The 19,002-nt window shown below is 39.6% G+C and overlaps 1 protein-coding gene and 1 pseudogene across 3 annotated transcripts in view; one reads left to right on the forward strand and one right to left on the reverse strand.

Moving 5' to 3' along the window:
* LRBA (LPS responsive beige-like anchor protein) overlaps positions 1 to 13,836 on the reverse strand; it is a 719,345-nt gene extending 705,509 nt beyond the window's left edge. For 2 of the 3 annotated variants that reach the window (XM_065905003.1, XM_065905001.1), the window contains exons 1-2: positions 13,595 to 13,836; positions 12,565 to 13,002 (exon numbers count right to left, since the gene is read on the reverse strand). In XM_065905003.1, coding sequence (XP_065761075.1) covers positions 12,565 to 12,783 — 219 coding nt within the window. In that variant the 5' untranslated portion in view covers positions 12,784 to 13,002; positions 13,595 to 13,836. Of the gene's footprint in view, positions 1 to 12,564; positions 13,003 to 13,338; positions 13,441 to 13,594 lie in introns of those variants that run through there. The other variant, XM_065905002.1, reaches the window with a different exon arrangement.
* A 479-nt stretch (positions 13,837 to 14,315) lies between these two features.
* On the forward strand, positions 14,316 to 18,531 carry LOC136145631 (short coiled-coil protein pseudogene; annotated as a pseudogene).
* The last annotated feature ends 471 nt before the right edge of the window (positions 18,532 to 19,002 follow it).

The raw sequence follows: 19,002 nt of genomic DNA on the forward strand, positions 1-19,002 counted from the left end.
CTTTGATATCTTAATTGAAAATTTAAATCTAAACTCTAGTTAAATTCACACTGTAATCTCTAAAAAAAAGAAAATAACCTGACCTCTAAATTTGGGAATTTTATTCAGTACGTATACCATGGAAGCAAATCAACTTCCAGTTATTTGAATTGCCTACTGGCATTTGATTATTTGAATTGATTTGAATTGAAATTGAATTGAATTGAAAAGATTATTTGAATACTAGAGGACCATTAATACATCGCCACAATAGGAAAGACAATAATTGGTATTCTCTCCTGTAACCAACTAATAGCGCTTTCCAGGTGGCACAGTAGTAAAAAAAGAAAAAAAAAAATCCCCCTGACAACGCAGGAGACTCCAGAAAGGGGGATTCCATCCCTCAGTAGGGAAGATCCTCTGGAGTGGGAAATGGCAACCTACTCCAGGATTCTCGCCTGAAAAATTTCATGGAGAGAGGAGCCTGACAGGCCTCAGTCCACGGAGTCACAAAGAGTCAGATACAACAGAGCACATGGAATGTGCACACACACAGCTGATTAATAAAAGCATCATCCTTGCAAAGATGGGCACAATAAAGGACAGAAATGGTATGGACCTAAAACAAGCAGAGATATTAAGAAGAGGCGGCAAGAATACACAGAACAACTATAGAAAACAGATCTCCATGACCCAGATAACCAGGATGGTGTGATCACTCACCTAGAACCAGACATCCTGGAGTGCAAAGTCAAGTGGGCCTTAGGAAGCATCACTATGAACAAAGCTAGTGGAGGTGATGGAATTCCAGTTGAGCTATTTCAAATCCTCAAAAATGATGCTGTGAAAGTGCTGCACTCAATATGCCAGCAAATTTGGAAAACCCAGCAGTGGCCACAGGACTGGAAAAGGTCAGTTTTCACTGCAATCCCAAAGAAAGGCAATACCAAAGAATGCTCAAACTACTGCATAATTGCACTCATCTCACATGCTAGTAACATGCTGCTCAAAATTCTCCAAGCCAGGCTTCAACAGTATGTGAACCAAGATCTTCCAGATGTTCAAGCTGGATTTAGAAAAGGCAGAGAAACCAGAGATCAAATTGCCAACATCCGTTGGATCATCAGAAAAGCAAGAGAGTTCCACAAAAACATCTACTTCTGCTTTATTGACTACGCCAAAGCCTTTGACTGTGGATCACAACAAACTGTGGAAAATTCTGAAAGAGATGGGAATACCAGACCACCTGACTTGCCTCCTGAGAAATCTGTATGCAGGTCAGGAAGCAATCGTTAGAACTGGATATGAAACAATGGACAGGTTCCAAATCGGGAGAGGAGTAAGTCAAGGCTGTATATTGTCACCCTGCTTATTTAACTATAAGCAGAGTACATCATGTAAAATCCCAGGCTGGATGAAGCACAAGCTGGAATCAAGACTGCCGGGAGAAATATTAATAACCTCAGATATGCAGATGACACCACCCTTATGGCAGAAAGCAAAGAGGAACTAAAGAGCCTCTTGATGGAAGTGAAAGAGGAGAGTGAAAAAGTTGGCTTAAAATTCAACATTCAGAAAACTAAGATCATGGCATCTGGTCCCATCATTTCATGGCAAATAGACGGGAAACAATGGAAACAGTGACAGACTTTATTTTGGGGGGCTTCAAAATCACTGCAGATGATGACTGCAGCCGTGAAATTAAGAGATGCTTGCTCCATGGAAAAAAAGTTATGACCAACCTAGACAACATATTAAAAAACAGAGACATTACTTTGACAACAAAGGTCTGTCTAGTCAAAGGTATGGTTTTTCCAGTGGTCAGGTATAGATCTGAAAGTTAACACTATAAAGAAAGCTGAGCGCCGAAGAATTGATGCTTTTGAATTGTGGTGTTGGAGAAGACTCTTGAGAGTTCCTTGGACTGCAAGGAGATCCAACCAGTCCATCCTAAAGGAGATCAGTCCTGGGTGTTCATTGGAAGGGCTGATGTTGAAGCTGAAACTCCAATACTTTGGCCACCTGATGCGAAGAACTGACTCATTGGAAAAGACCCTGATGTTGGGAAGGATAGAAGGCGGAAAGAGAAGGAGATGACAGAGGATGAGATGGTTGAATGGCATCACTCGATGCCATTCGAGTGATGCCATCACTCGACTCGATGGACATGAGTCTGAGTAACCTCCTGGAGTTGGCGACGGACATGGAAGCCTGGCGTGCTGCAGTCCATGGGGTCACAAAGAGACACGACTGAGCAACTGAACTGAACTGAACTGAACTTCCTATTATGTGCTTGATGTGGTCAGTATATAAAAGACAAAAAAGATTATTATTATTAAAAACTTTGCTTTTTTATAGACCAGTATTCAAGGTCATTTCAATTTGCAGGCTTAACTAGCTAAATATGGACTGTGAGAGTGAGACTCCAGTATTTTGCATTGTTGTTGTTTAGTCGCTAAGTCGTGTCCTACTCTTTAGTGACACCGTGGGCTGTAGACCACTAGTATCCTCTACCCATGGGATTTCCCAGGCAAGAATACAGGACTGGGTTGCCATTTCCTTCTCCAGGAGATCTTTCTGACCCTGGGATCGAACCCGCGTCTCCTACATCTCCTTTATTGCAGGGGGATTCTTTACTGCTAAGCCACCGTGAAGGCGCCTAACTATGAAGTCACTCAGTCGTGTCTGATTCTTTGCAACCCCATGGACTGTAGCCCATCAGGCTCCTCCGTTCATGGGATTTTTCCAGGCAAGTATACTGGAGTGGGTTGCCATCTCCTTCTCCAGGGGATCTTCCCGACTCAGGGATCAAACCCAGGTCTCCCATATTGTGGGCAGATTCTTTCCATCTGAGCTACCACTATGTCATTAATTCCATTCAATTTTAACATCACATTTCTTAAAAACTCCCCTTCCTAATACACATTTTAGATTTAAAGGGGAAAAACAAACAAACCCTAAACACCACAAGCTAAATCTTGACTATGTTAGGCATGTTTTAAACAACCTGATTAAACAGAAACTATTTCAATTACTTGATTGAAAGATGCCTTAAGGCACTATTTCACATTTAAGGTTCTTTGCAGTTATACACTATACACGGCTCACTGTTTAGAACTCAGTTGTAGATTCCCTGAGTTTGAAGATCAGCAGTATTACTCGCCCAGTGATGTAAGCAAGCTCCTTATCCTCTGTCTCACCATGTATAAAGTGAGAATTACAACAATCTGCTATAACTTGTATCTCCACCTTGAATCACTTCCTACAGGACTGTTAAACAGTACAACATGCAGGCATAGCGTGGAGGTGATGCTGGTTCACATGTAATTTCTTCCAGAAGAAAGAGAAATCCTTCACAATACAATAAAAATCTTAAGAAAACATGAAAATTCACAGAACTACTTTCCCTTAATGCAAATAGTGCTTGGTTTAATGATTACAAGAACTACAGCTGACCCTTGAACAATGCGAGGATGGGGGGGGTGGCGATCCTCCATGCAGTTCAAAATCCACATATAACTTGAAGTCAGCCCTCCATATATGAGGTTCCTCTACATCCTTGGATTCAACCAACATGGATCGTGGAGTACTATCATATTTACTATTGAAAAAAGCCCACAAATAAGTGGATCCACACAGTTCAAACCCATGTTGTTCAAGTGTCAACTGTACTAACACTTTTCCCACAATATTAAGTACCTGAAAATCTGTGAGTACAGGTGAAGATCTGCAAAGACATTCCCCCCTGATTTAAAACAATGAATTCATGAAGAAAGCTATACTTTGGGTCAGATTTTCAGTAATGGTAAAATATGATATCTATTAAATTCACAATTGTGTTATCTAAGAAAACAGGTTGATGATAATGTTAATAATAACTTTCTAATATATTTATATAATTTTCTTTGATAATTAATATTTTCTCCATTTTAGATACCAAAAAAACTCACTGGTGCCTACTCTTGTTTCTAGAAAAGATATGATAATCCCATTTGAAACTGATTAATTATCATATTACTATCAGGATTGACTTAAGTTTCATGTATTAACATCAAATCCACACTTTCAAAAAAAATGTGCTGTGTAAAAAGTTTTACATATGTATGTGTGTATTTATAAGCTCTAAGATATAAAGATTATTTTTATTCAAGACAGTAAAGCCCAAATACGATAAAGACTGGATTCAATTAGGTACTATATATAGAACTTGAGATAATATATTTATATTACTTTATGAGAAAAATACTTTCATTCGAAACAACAAAGCTAAATACCTCATCAGAAGCCATAGCTTTAAGAGATTTAGTGTAGCTTATAAATAAAAGTACTACACTAAAGTCATTATTCATGAACAAAGATCTTATTAGGCAGGGAGAAAATCTTTTTCAGTTCTCAAGCAATAATCTCAAGCAAAACTCTAACAAAACGCAGTTAATTGAGACCTCAGTTTTTCATCTTTCTGTAAGAATCTATAGAGAAAATGCAGCCCCTCTCCTCTAAAACTAATTTTTATAGAACACAAATTACTTAGTCTGGTCAAGAGAAGTCTAAGAAGTAAATGCAAAAACCCAGGTGTAATATAGACAACAAAACTCAGAGCAAGAACATGAGATAGTCACATAACGTGGTGTCTAGTCTCCTAACCAAAGTAAGAATCTACTCTATAATATCCCCAATATGCAATCTTCTAAAGTCTCCAGCAACAAGGAATTCTCTACTTCACAAAGCACATTTCAATCACATATTATTCTGGGACAAATCCAATTAGATCTTTTGAAGATTCAAAACAGATTTACACACATCAAAAAAAAGTTTTAAAGTCTAAAACTCAAAGAGTTTTATGAAATTAGTCAATTAAAAAGAATTTGTGTACTCTCAGCAGTGTTTTTCTTTGTACCATTTCCTTTTGCTTTTACCGCATATCTTTTCCCAACAGCTTTTAAGCCAAAGACTCACTGGAAATTTACTCAGAGGTAGGTGTCTGACTACATATTCTGTTAGGTGAGATCTAATGAAATACTACTAGAGTAAAAGGAAAAATCTACTTTAAGAGCAAGTTATAATAGACTCTTCTGAAAATAATGAAATTGCTCTTCTTAGGGGTAAAACAGATACTGTTATGTAACTCAAAATTACATAATGAAAAATGCAAGCTGCTTGACAAGTATCATCATAAGATGCAGTCGGAAAATAATAAAAGAAATCAATCCTAAACGAAATCAGTCCTGAACCTTCATTAGAAGAACTGATGCTGAAGCTGAAACTTCAATACTATGACCACCTGATGCGAACAGCTGACTTACTGGAAAAGACCCTGATGCTGGGAAAGATGGAAAGCAGGAGGAGAAGTGGATGACAGAGGATTAGATGGCATCACGGATTCAATGGACATGAGTTTGATCAAACTCAGGGAGACTCTGAGGGACAGGAAGTCTGGCGTGCTGCAGTCCCTGGGGTCACAGAGAGTTGGACACAACTGAGCAACTGAAGAACAACAATAAAAGAAATATACATTAAGGTTTAACCTGTTGCAGAAAAGAATAATAGATACTAGACTTCCTAATGAATGTAATTTATTTAATGAGGAGATTAAGACACGTCCATTTAACAAACACTTTTAAAGTACCAAGAAACACGGTGAGAAGTTCCGGAGGTACAAAGATAAACAATTTATTCTGTACCTAAAATAAGTACTATAAAACTAAATGTATTCTGGACATTTTTCTTGCAAACATAAAAAGCATTATAAACACTTTAAAGAAGCTATATATAAAAAGAGGTAATATGTAATATAAAAATTAAATGTATTTGATTAGTTCAGCTAAGTCAGTATGAGAAACAAAAAGCTTACTCAGTTTCCCTTTCTATGAAACAACAAAAAAACACTTTTTCAGTTCCTAAATGATTTCCCAGTTCAAAATGGACCTATTCAAAACAGAAGCAAGACTGTATATCTGCAGGCGCCTAACTTATCAATTTTATCATTTCTAAGAAACTATGTTATTAAAATGCACCAACATACCCATATCTCTTTCAAAAAATTTTCAACATTAATAGACAAGCTAACAATATCTACTCATGAGCTATATAAATGTTCATATACTTTAAACTATTTACTCCTCTGCTGGAAATTTCAATGCACAAAGATGCCTACAGGAGCATTTAATAGCAGCAAACAAACAAAAAATACATATATATATATTCAAAAATAATTCATCTCCTCATATACAAAACATTGATGAAAGAAATGAAGACCTAAATAAATGAATACATTCCTTTTTTTTTTAACAGAAATTGATTGAGTCCATCCTACAAGTCATATGGAAATTAAAAGGACCTAGAATAGCCAACAATCTCAGAAAAGATAAACAAAAAGGACATACAGCCCTATTTTTGAAAACTTACTACAAGTTATAGTAATCAAGATGGTTTGGTACTAATGTAAGAACTGACCTTCAGAACAATGGAAAAAAATTAAGAGTTCAGATAAATCCTTACAGTTATGATCAACTGATTTTTGACAAAGATGCCAAGACAATTTAATGCAAAAGGATCAACATTTTGATTCCACTTGTTCAACTTAGTAAGAACAGAATGCAAGATTTCTAATTTTAAAAAACATATGCAAAAAACAACAAAGTTTCACTGTATACAGCACAGGGAACTACAGTCAATATTGTGTAAAAACCGACAACGGAAAATAATTTCAAAAATATATGTGCATATGTAAAACTGAATCACACACAAAATAAAAGAATCTTACTTTTTGAAAATTAGTAATGTTTATCTTTTGGCCAGTTTTTCTAAATGTCCTGTGGACATCTAATAAGAAAGCATGAGATACAAACCTTTAAATATATCTGTGTAGGATATAAAATTAATGCAAGTTATTTAAAAAAAAAAAAAAAAGAACAGCCTTTTCACCAAATGGCAGTGAGACAAAAAGATGAATTTAGACCCTTATCTTACATTTCTTTCACATCATACAAAAATTAACTCAAAATAGATCATAGGGCTAAATATAAGAGCTAAAACTATAAAATGCCTTGAACACAGGATGCAAATATTCTAAAGTTAGATTGTGGTAATGCTTGTACAACTCTGGAAACTTACTAAAAATCACTGAACTATATAAACTTAAAACAAGGGATTGTATGGTACATAAATTATACTTCAATAAAGATGTTTAAAATCAAGTCACTTCTAAAGAAACCACCTGCCAATGCAGGAGATGTAAAAGACACAGGTTCAATCCCTGGTTGGGAAGATCCCCTGGAGAAGGTCATGGCAATCCACTCCAGTATTCCTGCCTGAAGAATCCCATGGATAGAGCGGCTTGGTGGGCTACATTCCACAGGATCACAAAGAATCAGACACAACTGAAGCAACTTAGCACACACGCAATCACACACGTCTAAAAGTGGCAATGACAAAATTGTAAGATAAGGTTGGAATATGAAGATTTTAACTATCTAAAATTACAAACTTGTACTTAATGTGCCACACATTATTTTAAGTGTTTTATAAGGGTTCCCCTGGTAGCTCAGTCAGAAAAGAAATCTACCTGCTGTGCAGGAGATTCAGGTTCAATCCCTGGGTTGGAAAGATACCCTGGAGAAGGAAATGGCAAAACACTCCATTATCCTTGCCTGGAAAATCCCATGGGCAGACGAGCCTAGTGGGCTGCAGTTCATGGGGTCACAAACAGTCGAGCATAACTGAGTGAGTATTTACTCATTTAATTCTTGCTATAATATAGTTTCCCCATTGCAGCGCTGGGGGAACCAAGGCACAAAGAGGTTAAAAAAACTTGCTCAAGATCACGACAGGGGGTCAAGTTAGCAATTTTTTTTCTCTTTACACAAATATCTTTTACATTACTATTCAGTTGCTCGGTCATGTTCCATTCTTTGATACCCCATGGACTTCAGCCTGCCTGGCTTCTCTGTGCATGGAATTCTCCAGGCAAGAATACTGCAGTGGGTAGCCATTCCCTTCTCCATGGGATCTTCCCAACCCAGGGAGCAAACCTGAGTCTCCTGCATTATAACCAGATTCTTTACTGTCTGAGCCACCAGGGAAATCCTGCTTATTATTATGCATTTGTAAAGGAGAGTAATAGGCATTACTGGTTGCTTATCCAGCGTCCATTCACACTTTGAATGTTTTACCCAGATCTTTGTTTATCCATCCCTCCCCAAATAGCCCAAATACTTTACAGGAAGTTGACTGGATCCTTAGGTAAAGCATAAAGCAGCTGGGCATGGCTTGCTTAAGCCAATCAGCACATTCCAATGGCCACGGGCACTGCCTCAGTGGTCCAGTCAGGGCTTGTCCGGAATGTGAGGACAGGTGCTCTCTCCCAAGCGACCTGAACAAGAATACACAGGGCTCCAAGGACCACTGGCAACCATCCTGCCACCATGGGGGGAACAGCAACGGACTAAGGCTGACATCACAGAAAGGGGAAGCGCAACAGAAAGAAACTGGTCTTTAATGTTACTGTTACTGTATAACTTGCCCTACCTTCAGACTTCCAGATAAATGAGCCTATAAATCCTTTTTACTGTGTTTAAACCGGTTTGAGTCTTCTACTACAACATGAAGTACAGACTAACATGGAGGAGAAGCCCATTAACAACCATGTTTCTCTTAGAATAGATTACTCTTAACCCTTAAATTAAGTCAGGTTTCAGGTATGAAGGAGGAAATAATTCTAGATACGCACATCAAAATAGAAACACAACGCATAATTACCTTTCTAATAAAGGTTTAGATAAAAGCTTGAAAAGAAACTGCCTGCAATTTCATGCGTCCCACGAAGTACTTTTTAATAATTTGATATTGTAAATGTTTTTCGATCTAGATCTCCAGTTGTTCTTGAAAAATCAAAAGGGTCACCACCACTGGGCCCATGTCACTGCAGGACAACAATCAGCTAAAATGGAGCAGCAGCTGCCCCCCAAGTCGCAGAGTCAACACAAACGCAGCCGCTGTAGGATCTGCCCGGCTACTGCATGTATCAAGGTCTGCAGCATTAATATTGTGCAGAACCTGTATCAAATGCCACATACTGAGTAATAAAGAACTATATTCCACCTTCTAAGTCTTAATTTTTTTTTTTTTGGCCACACTCACCACACAGTTTGCAGGACCTTAGTTCCCTGACCAGTGATTGAACCCAAGTCATGGCAAGCAAGTGCTGAGTCCTAACCACTGAACTGCCTAGGAAATCCTGAAGCTTTAACATTTAAATAAAATGGTACAGTTAATTGTAAAGAAAAAAAAACAAGTCAAAAAATGTGTATTTGTCACCATCCCATGGAAAACATCATTCTTTCAAATAGCACTGACTAAATAAATAAATAAATAGCACAGACTACCTATAAATACTTGGTGCAAGCCTTAAACTCAGCAGCAAGTCCCAGAAAAATGCCAAAACATTAATTACTCTGGGTCCAAAAGTTTGACAAATTACTTTAGTATACAGATGGAGACAAAATGTTTTTACACTGTGACAAGAAAAATGTAAAACCCCAAGTTTGAAACACTTGAATACACAGGTGCGCTATTAATCAAAACTTACCTACAAAGATTCTCAAAAGAAATTACAAAAAGGGTGGCAAATTTCAAAGAAATTTTTAATAGTGTAAGGTCAAGCTACATTAGCAAAGTTGGGGACAACATTCTGTAAAGACCTCAAGAGTTAAATAGCTCTACCACCTCTCTGGACAACTCTCATGGAGGGGAGGTTGTTTAATTTTAACAGTACAAACTTTATGGTTTAAAGAAACTAACATGTAATTATTTAGAAAGAATAGGTAGAATATAAGCTATTTTAATAAAATGTCTGAAAAATAGGAAAAAGTTACAAAAGCTATATAAACTTACTAACAAAAACTCCAGTGAAGGAAGGATAAAGGAGGTGCTTGCATAAGAATTCAGTGATACTGGCAACATGCAGATTCTTTAAGTTAGATGGAAGTTTCATGGGGCTTATATTGTTATAATATCTTATTACTTATACATTTAAGACATTCTTTTGTCTGTATGCTATTTTTCACAATTAAATTTTTAATCCAACATATTGACTGTAAAAAAAACCTAATAATCAACCTTCTACATCTACATTCTGATTGAAAAACCTGACTGAACCTGAAATTTTTTTTTACTTTTTAGGTCTTTTCTAAGCAGTTTTTTGAAAGCTACTTGAATAAGAAGAAGAAATGAAATGTGAACAAAGTTTCACTATTCACCTTTAGCACGACCAATGATTGTTCTGTCCTTAGGTTGGGGAAAGCTATGCCTGTGCTATAAATATCTGCTCAGGAAAGCAAACAACTCTACATCAACTCAAGAAACAGATGTATTCCTAGAAGGTTCGTCATTCTAAGAATCACCAATCTGCTTCACCTGTCAGGCTCTCCCTTTCCTCATCTATAAAATAAGCTCCATGTGTTAAAGACTTGAGGAAAGAATTTAAAAACACTTGTAAAGCACCTGGCCCACTGCCTAGCTGGTACTAAACTGTAGTAACTTTTTTTTTTAAATCGCACCTATTATTAGTTAATACAACTTCCTTCTTAGAGTAGAATGGAGACAAAAGGCTGATAACTATTAGAAAATATTTAAGTACAGCAGTCCTAACAACATTGAAATGGGCTAGCTTACCAGATTCCTAACATTTTCAGTTTCCGAGATTTTCAAAAGACTGGCCAAGACGCCTGATACCCCAGGTAGGAGCATGAAAAGTCTTGTAAGGAAGAACAGAAGAAAAGAACTAATCTGATCCTCTCAGTAACTTTCTCTGCTCTACATGAGAAGAGAATGGTGGTGAAGAGGAGGTGTAATTGAACAGATTTTCCCCTCCTTTTACCCAGACACCTGCTGCCCCACAGACAGCTATAAAAGACTTAACCAATCACCTTAAAATCTATACCCAGGTCTAGAATTCTAGGCAGCATATAAACTATTACTACAGAATTTGGGTTTTCCTTAATGATAAAATGCAACTTACTCATGTTTGGTCATCCACCTCCACAAAGGGCATTCAAACAGAGGAGTTGGAATCCTCCTCTACCAGAGGAATGTGGTGTTTCACACACAAACAATTAATGATGGACTGTATCACTATCACAGATTTTTCTTTAACATCCAAGAAACATGAGGTTTAGAAAAATTAAAAAAAGAAAAATCGAGAAGCAAAGTTCTCAAGTCTATCTTGAGATAAAAGAATACATCAACCTGCCATTTATCTTCCTCAGATTCACAAACTGTGAAAGTCCACATATGCGCAAGATTCCCAAAACGTTTTTAACTGTTGAAACTGGATAATAGACACCAGAACTTATTACACTGTTCTATTTTTGTGTACTTCCAGTATTTCCACAATATACCTACTTTAAAGTGTGTACATGTATGTCTTTGCATATAAACTCCCAACACAACAAACTGCTAAAGAAATATTCTATTGTTCAAAATTTTCATATTCCACAGGTAAGTGAATTTCATCTAGCTAGAAATTGTACCACATTCTAGAAATTGTACCACAGGTAACTAGTCTATTAGTAAAGGTCTAGTGAAGGAAATAATTAACTGCCCTGAATAAAACAAGCCTAACCTTGAAAAAAATAGAGGCAAAGGGGAAAGGGGCTAAACAGTTATTCAACTACTGCACATTCATACTCGTTCCCTTCCATTATCTTGTAACACAGGTGAGTAGGTGGAAGAAGGGGAAATATCAAAGCCAAATTTATTGTACATTGACAGGCAGCAGTTTGAAATAAAGAAATCTAAAAAGTCCCCATTAGAAATGAAAACTATTTCTGTGACTACAGGAAAAGGGAAGTAGGGCATATCCACCTTTTAAAAATAACATTCAGTAGCTCATAGTAAGATAACCAGCAACTTCCAATGCCCAAATATGCTTTGCTGATAGACATGAATTCACAAGAGAAATAAAGATCACACTACTGCTGCAATCCTCTTTTTAAACTGCCACTCAATTTTCAAAAGATGTAACCCTAAATCTCATTCCAAAATTTGACTTTTGTTCCTTATGTCCAAAAATAAAACGAATCGAAATTAAATATAGATGCTAACTTTGCAGCAAATTAATCTTTCATCGGCCCTGTGAACAAGAATGTTTTGTTCAAAATTTATGGCAAAACACAACTTACTCAAAAAATAGTAGGTAGAACTACCCTTTACATTATTTCTCAAGTCCAAAAAAAAGGGCACAAGAACTTATTTAAAATGTCAAAGAGAAATACACACTTAAATATACATCCCAAGGGGAGAAAAAAAAAATTATAGAATAAAACTCCTCCACAGGAGTCCTCCATAATACTTCCATAGTAACAATTGCTTTCTTGGGACCAAAGTGACCTGCTCACTTTCACAAAACCTGGAAGGTGTAAATTTACATAATTCCCCTTAAGCTGAAAAATATCAGAAAGTGATTAACTTAGGTCAGCAGAATTTTGTTTCTATCACCAGCCTGAGTGAAGCACATGGCCTTCAGTTCTAAGGTCTTGTTCTCCAACCCACTGAGAAGATACGCTGATAAAACAGAGATCTACTTACCAGGTTAAAGATAGTTTCTACAATATCCCTGTTGGATACTTCTCCAACTTCAACCAAGCCCGTCAGCACGGCAAATTTCATTCTGATACCCCTGATGGGGAGTCCTGGGGTCAGGGACAAGGCACCCCCTTCGGCAGGGGCTGCTTCTCCTTTCCCCCCACCTCCGCCGTCGTCACCTGTTGGTGGCGGGGATGGGACATTATTGTCTTCACTGGCCATGGCGAGTTCACGGGAAAGGACAACTCGGAGTCACGCCGGGACCCAGTCGCCGCGCTAGTAATAAGCACACGGACGCCACGCAAAACGGAAAGGGTCACTCTTCCGAGCTGTGGACAAACCCCAAGAGCAGTTGGTGTGGAAAGTCCTTGGCGTCGCCCTGCTGATTCTGGAGAATGTTTGTCCAATCTCTCTCCCGGAGGCTGACAATAACGCCAAACCCTATTGGAAGATCAGATCGATGTTAAAGGGGCTCGGTTTTGTTGTAGGGTTTTTGAGGAGAGAGGGGAGTAGTTGCTGTCCGTCGAGGCAGTTCCTCCGAGCACCCCGCTTCCAGCCACCCGCGTCCCCGCGGCTCGAGGCGCGGGGTTCCGAGCGCAGGCGGGAGCCGGAGGCCCGGGACCAGGTTCCCTCCTCCCCCACACCCTCGCAGGTTCCCGGCGCAGGGCAACCTCTCCTCACAGGTGCACGGAAAAGAGAACTGTCGCCGGGAAAAGGGGGGGCTGGAGGAGAGCAGGGGCCCCAAGGCGACCCTCGAGGTAGGAAGTTGCCCCTCACCCAGACACCGCGGGCTCGCCCTCGCCCCCCGCCCGGCAGCCGCGAGACGGAGGTGGCGGCGGAGATCCAGGACAGGAAAGGGCGGGGGAAGGGGACGGCGAAGACTCTAACGCTCGGCCCAGGGGGAGGAGTGGAGCACCTCGCGGGCACCTGAGGCTCGTCGGGGAGAGGCGGGAAGGTGTGTAGTGGCCAGAAGGGCGGGGGAGGCCCGGCGGCTGCGACGAGGAGAGGAGGGAGGAGAGAGAGGTCAGCGCACCTGGCCGCAGCCTCCAAGTTTCCCTAGTCCGCTCCCCGGGAGTCCGAGGCTGCACAGAACTCCATGGCTTCCTGGCCCGCCCCACCCCTGCGCTCAGCCTTTGCAAAAACAGCCGCTACCGGCGCTACGGGTGCGGCTGCAGAGGCCGCCGCGGGCGCTGAGGATGCTACTGCCACAGCTCGCCCCGCCACCGCTAGCGCCGCTACCCCTGTGCCCGCTGAAGCTGCTCCCCGCCGCCATGACAGCGCCGAGGGCGGCCGGGCGCGGCGTGCGCGTGCGCGAGCGCGCGGGGCGGTGGGGCGGGCGCGACGGCGGAGGCGACCGCGCGGCGGGGTGGGGAAACGAGGGCGGCCCCCGGGGGCCAGCGGGACGGGGGCGCCGGGCGCAGGCTAGCTCCAGGACCGCCCGTGAGGACAGACGGACGGGCGCGCCGCGCAGGTAGCTCCAGGTGTATCCTTAGCCCGGCCAGAAAAGACCTTTCTTTTCAGGAGCCCACTCTTCCCCCACCTTCCACTCCCCGATCTGTGAAGGTGCTTTGGCGAGTGCCCAGGCGGCGATTCCTACGCTCCTTCTGTTGTTAAGTTACCGTAGGGTCTCCTGGCGCGGAGGGAACCCGCCCGTCGTTGCCAAGGTGTCTTCTTGGAGAAGGACACCTGAGGGACCGCTACGAGCCAGAGAGGTGGCAGCGCCGGAGCCAGCAAGGCTGCTGCCCTTGTCTGAGGGGAGCACAGAGTCCCCACCTCTGACAGCTTTCAGCTGCTGCCCGCCCGCCGCGCTCGGCAGACTTGGGGAGAGATTACCACTGGGATGCCCTGACAGCTGCCACCTTCCCCTCGGAAGGGAGTGTAGGGCCGGAAGATCATTTGCACTAGGAACGGGGAAGATTCCTTGCAGCTGCCGCCCCACCGAACCTCTCCCACATTCTAAGGAAGGGAGGGTTCCTGAGACAGCTGCTCTAAACAGCGTGGAGGCGGGTTCATTCTGCCTGTAGATCTCTGAAGGGTGTTTTCCTCTCGGGATTTTCCAATGTGAAAGTTAGTTTCGCCTCATTCTCAGCCTAGTTTAAGAGATCAATTATATTACGATTAAAAACAGCTCGGATCATCATTTGTGTCCTTCCCCCCTATCCCCCATCAACAGTGAAGTGTTCTTCCTGACGCATTAGTGAAAAACGAACACAAATTACAGAAGAAAGTGGCTTTTCACCCTGAGGGTACTTACTATTCGAAGCCTTAAGGCCTTAAATATATATGTAATGTTTAAACGCTTTAACCTCTGAGCCACCAGGGAAGCCAGTGTTTAAAATACTAGCAGACAAATGAAACAAAAGTGGTGTCAAAGTTAGGAAGTACTACGGAGGAATCAGGAGAAAAATTATATTGGTTTGAGAGAGGAAATAGTTTCCTACAGAAAGGATTATTTGAGATGGACTTGAAAAATGAACTTGATTTCAGCTATCACGTGGAAATGTAGAAGGAGAGGAGCAACATGAGAAAAGACCAGAAGCACAGGAGTGTCTTTAGAAGTTTTAAAGGTTTACACCTTTTTAAAATACTAAAGTGAATTCAGCTGTTCCACAGCTCATGGTTGCAAATATCTGTTTTCTCCAAGTGGGTTTAATATTCCAAAATGAGGCAGACAGTTTTCTCATGATCTGAAATGATGACTTGTGCATGACCAGGCTAAGAGGCAGTATCAAGAGCTTGCTATTCCTGAAAATTTCCAACACCTCAGGTTTACATTTTAAATCCTTAAGTGAATAAGTCTGGAGGAGAAGTGGGTGTGCCAGCAGGACAGAAAGACAACTTTCACTTCACTGTTAACACCTGTGGAAGGAGGCAAGGCAGCATCAAACCATGAATGTCATATATCATTTGCTCCCTCGGATTTGGGCAGAGTCTAATCTTGAGTGCCTTAATATATCTGGCCTATTAAGTGCTAGTAGAGTATTTGTAAGAATAAATTCCCTCATTGAGAAGAAGCAGATGATGCTAAATGCCCTAAACACAGTGTGGTTGTTTCAACAGAAACAAAACTAAAATAATTATTTGAATTTATATATCACATCATCATCAGTGTTAGTTGCTCAGTCATGTCCAGCTCTTTGTGACTCCAGGGACTACAGCCCACCAGGCACCTCTGTCTATGGGATTTCCCAGGCGAAAATACTGGAGTGGGTTGCCATTTCCTTCAGGCTATCTCCCTGACCCCGGGATGGAACCCAGGGTAACCTCCGGCATTACTGGCAGATTACTTACTGTCTGAGCCGCCAGGGAAGCCCACATATATCACATACAGAAAGATAAAAGCAAAATGTTAAAGATGAAAGGGAAAACAGATCATCACAAGTCTTGTTTAGCAGAGAGGAAAAAAGGTATTGTAATTCTGAGGGGCAAATACACCCAAATTTGGAGAATAAAGATGAAAAAATTTGCTTTTAAAACAAAAGGGAAAGGAAGGAATGGGGGGGGGGGGGAAGACTACCTTGTATAAAGCGAGACTTAAATTTTTCATCACCATCTAACATATATCTCTCTCTGATGTCACCACCTTAACAGAATTAAGGGCTAAGGGTTTTCATAATTTTACTTGCCTTCAGCGTACATCGAAGTCATAGCAGAGAAGAAAAACAGCAGTGGATTTAGAACAGGAGGCTTTGTGCATAACTCAAAGGAATTGAAGCAAAGAGAATGTAATTCCAAGGTGAAATTAAAGACTTGATCTATAAGCCTTCACCTATATGCAAAGAAAAGAAAATTTTGATAATAAAAATAGGATGGAATTTTTCTTTGTTTCTACCAGAAAGTATACCCAGTCCACCCAACTGTAACTTCTTGGCATTTTGCTAGAGTATAATTAGATTATAATTTAGGGGAAAGGTACCATCTACAAGACTTACTACGCAGCTAAATGTGTATTGCTGGATTTGGAGTTTTCTTCAAATTGTTATTAAGCGTAACTTATATCATAGACTGGAAATTGATGGCCTTGGCTTGCAGCACCCTCCTCACGAGAAAGGCAGACATTGCTTTTACTAGTCATTAAATCTTACAAATGTTAAGGAAAATTTCGAATGACATCTTTATTGGGCTTTAGACCCTGGGAACAATTGCAATTTAAGAGGAAAAGACATTTGCCTACCCTTATAGTTGGAAACTCAAACATTTAAAAATTTATGTGATTATTCGGGGGCTGCCGGTGCCAGTTGGTCCAAGTGTCCAGGCCTGAGGCGTCCTTACTGAACCCTCCCCCTGCCGGTGCCTCAGAAGGCAGACCATTCATCAAGAATTTTGTATCCAAGGCACAGAAGTTTGTTACCGAAGATGATGAATGCTGACATGGATGCAGTTGATGCTGAAAATCAGGTGGAACTGGAGGAAAAAACACGACTTATTAATCAAGTGTTGGAACTCCAACACACACTTGAAGATCTGTCTGCAAGAGTAGATGCAGTTAAGGAAGAAAATCTGAAGCTAAAATCAGAAAACTAAGTTCTCGGACAATATATAGAAAATATCATGTCAGCTTCTAGTGTTTTTCAAACAACTGACACAAAAAGCAAAAGAAAATAAGGTATTGATATCTCTTATGTCTTACGGAATTGCTGCTGATTTTTTTTTCTTTAAAACTTGGATAGATCCCAAAAGTTATAGTACTTTTGTTTGTGGCTTCACTGAATATTTATGAAGATAATGTCAGATCTAGGCAAAATTAAGAGCATAACAGAAGACTTCCATGAGTTTGTGTATTATGTTAGTCTATGAAAATGTGCTAATGTAGAGATTTTATAATTAGAAATGCATATATTTATGAAACTTGAAAATGAATGTTTTATCAAATTTTGTTTTGATCTATAGGGTTAGCATTGTCTTATATTGTAGGCATAGAGATACAAGCAAATAACTACTGTGTTGTGAAAAAGTAACCAAAATCATGTACTGAATGCACAGCTTTATGTACCCTGTCTACCATCGTGTGCCTCTTTTCCATTTGCTTTCTTGCTGTTTTTCCTTCCCCTAAGGAAAAAATTAGTTTCACATTTGTAAAAAGTAATTTCAGTAGCTAATCATCTAGGAGAGTAGTCTGCACTCTAACTGTTGAAACTTAACCAAAATAAGATACTTTCTCAGTTAGGGCTTATTTATTATATTTAGTAGTAAGGATAGTAGTTTTCTCTTTCATTAATTGAAAATGGAGGCTATAAAAATGAAGATTTTTCTTTGAATTATGGTATGGGGAAGATTTTTTATTAAAAACTTCCTTTGCACAAAATAACCCACTTGGTATCTGAAAAGATGAGTTCTGGTTGTGTGTGTGTTTGAAATAGAAATTTTTGAGGAAAAATAGAAATAGGATGGGAAAAGTACTTGGTAAGTACCTATAACCAACTGCAAATGTTTCTACTCCAGATTTATGTTCTCTCTGGCACAGATTGGATTTTGGAAGGAGTATTTTAAAAAATGGATTAAGTTTGGCTAACCTTATGTAAACCACACCTAGAAGAGAATAGAGTTTGGTCTCAAGTTTATTTGTAGTACCCAGCAGATCAACTTTGCAAAGTCCATTAAGAGTGGATTAGTATCAGAGTCATGAATAAGATGGGAGAGTTTTACATGTAAACTAATTGATGATTTCTCAGTATTTTATCTACTTCTCCCAGACATCTCTGCAAACCCAACTACTGGTTTGCAGAATTTTAGTCATTTAACCATTTTTTAAAATTTAGTTGAGTAGGTTCCATTTGGTAAGGAAATCTGTAGTGTTAGTTAAAATGTTAAATAGGAAAAGAAATCCACTAATATAGTTTATAGTTATTAAATTTAGGCTAATCATGGAATAATCTTCTGTTTGTATTGGTGTAAGATTTGATGACTTTAGCTATTTGAATATATAATAGTCATACTGCAAACATTTTGCATCTCTTTGTGACTTAATTTTCAAACATTTAAAATTGTGTTGCAGTTACACTTTGCTATTTAATAAAAAGCTGTTTCAAAATAAAATAAAATAAAATAAAAGTTTATTTAATTATTCAACATCTAGAAATTCAAAATTATCCACATCAAGTTAATTACGTTTGGAGCATTTTTAAATTCTTGTTTTCCTTGTGTATGTCACACAGGAATAAGAGACTTTGAAAAGGGCAAGTATGCTAGCCAAGACATACATTTTAAGGCATAAAATATTAATGAAGTATTTAGTGTAGTTGACGTAGACATACACCAGATTGGTTGATTTGTCTCTCTTATTTTCCCATGTCAATTTCATTCTTAAGTGGTGTATAAATAGGTTGCCTGTTTACAGTATTCTCTTACAATGAGAGAGAATGTAGCTCTCAAAATGTAGCTCTCTTACAATGAGAGATAATTACAAGATAGTAATTGTCATGAGGCTGCAATGAAATGGAC

This window comes from Muntiacus reevesi, chromosome 13 (genome assembly GCF_963930625.1).
Source record: "Muntiacus reevesi chromosome 13, mMunRee1.1, whole genome shotgun sequence".
NCBI lineage: Eukaryota > Metazoa > Chordata > Mammalia > Artiodactyla > Cervidae > Muntiacus > Muntiacus reevesi.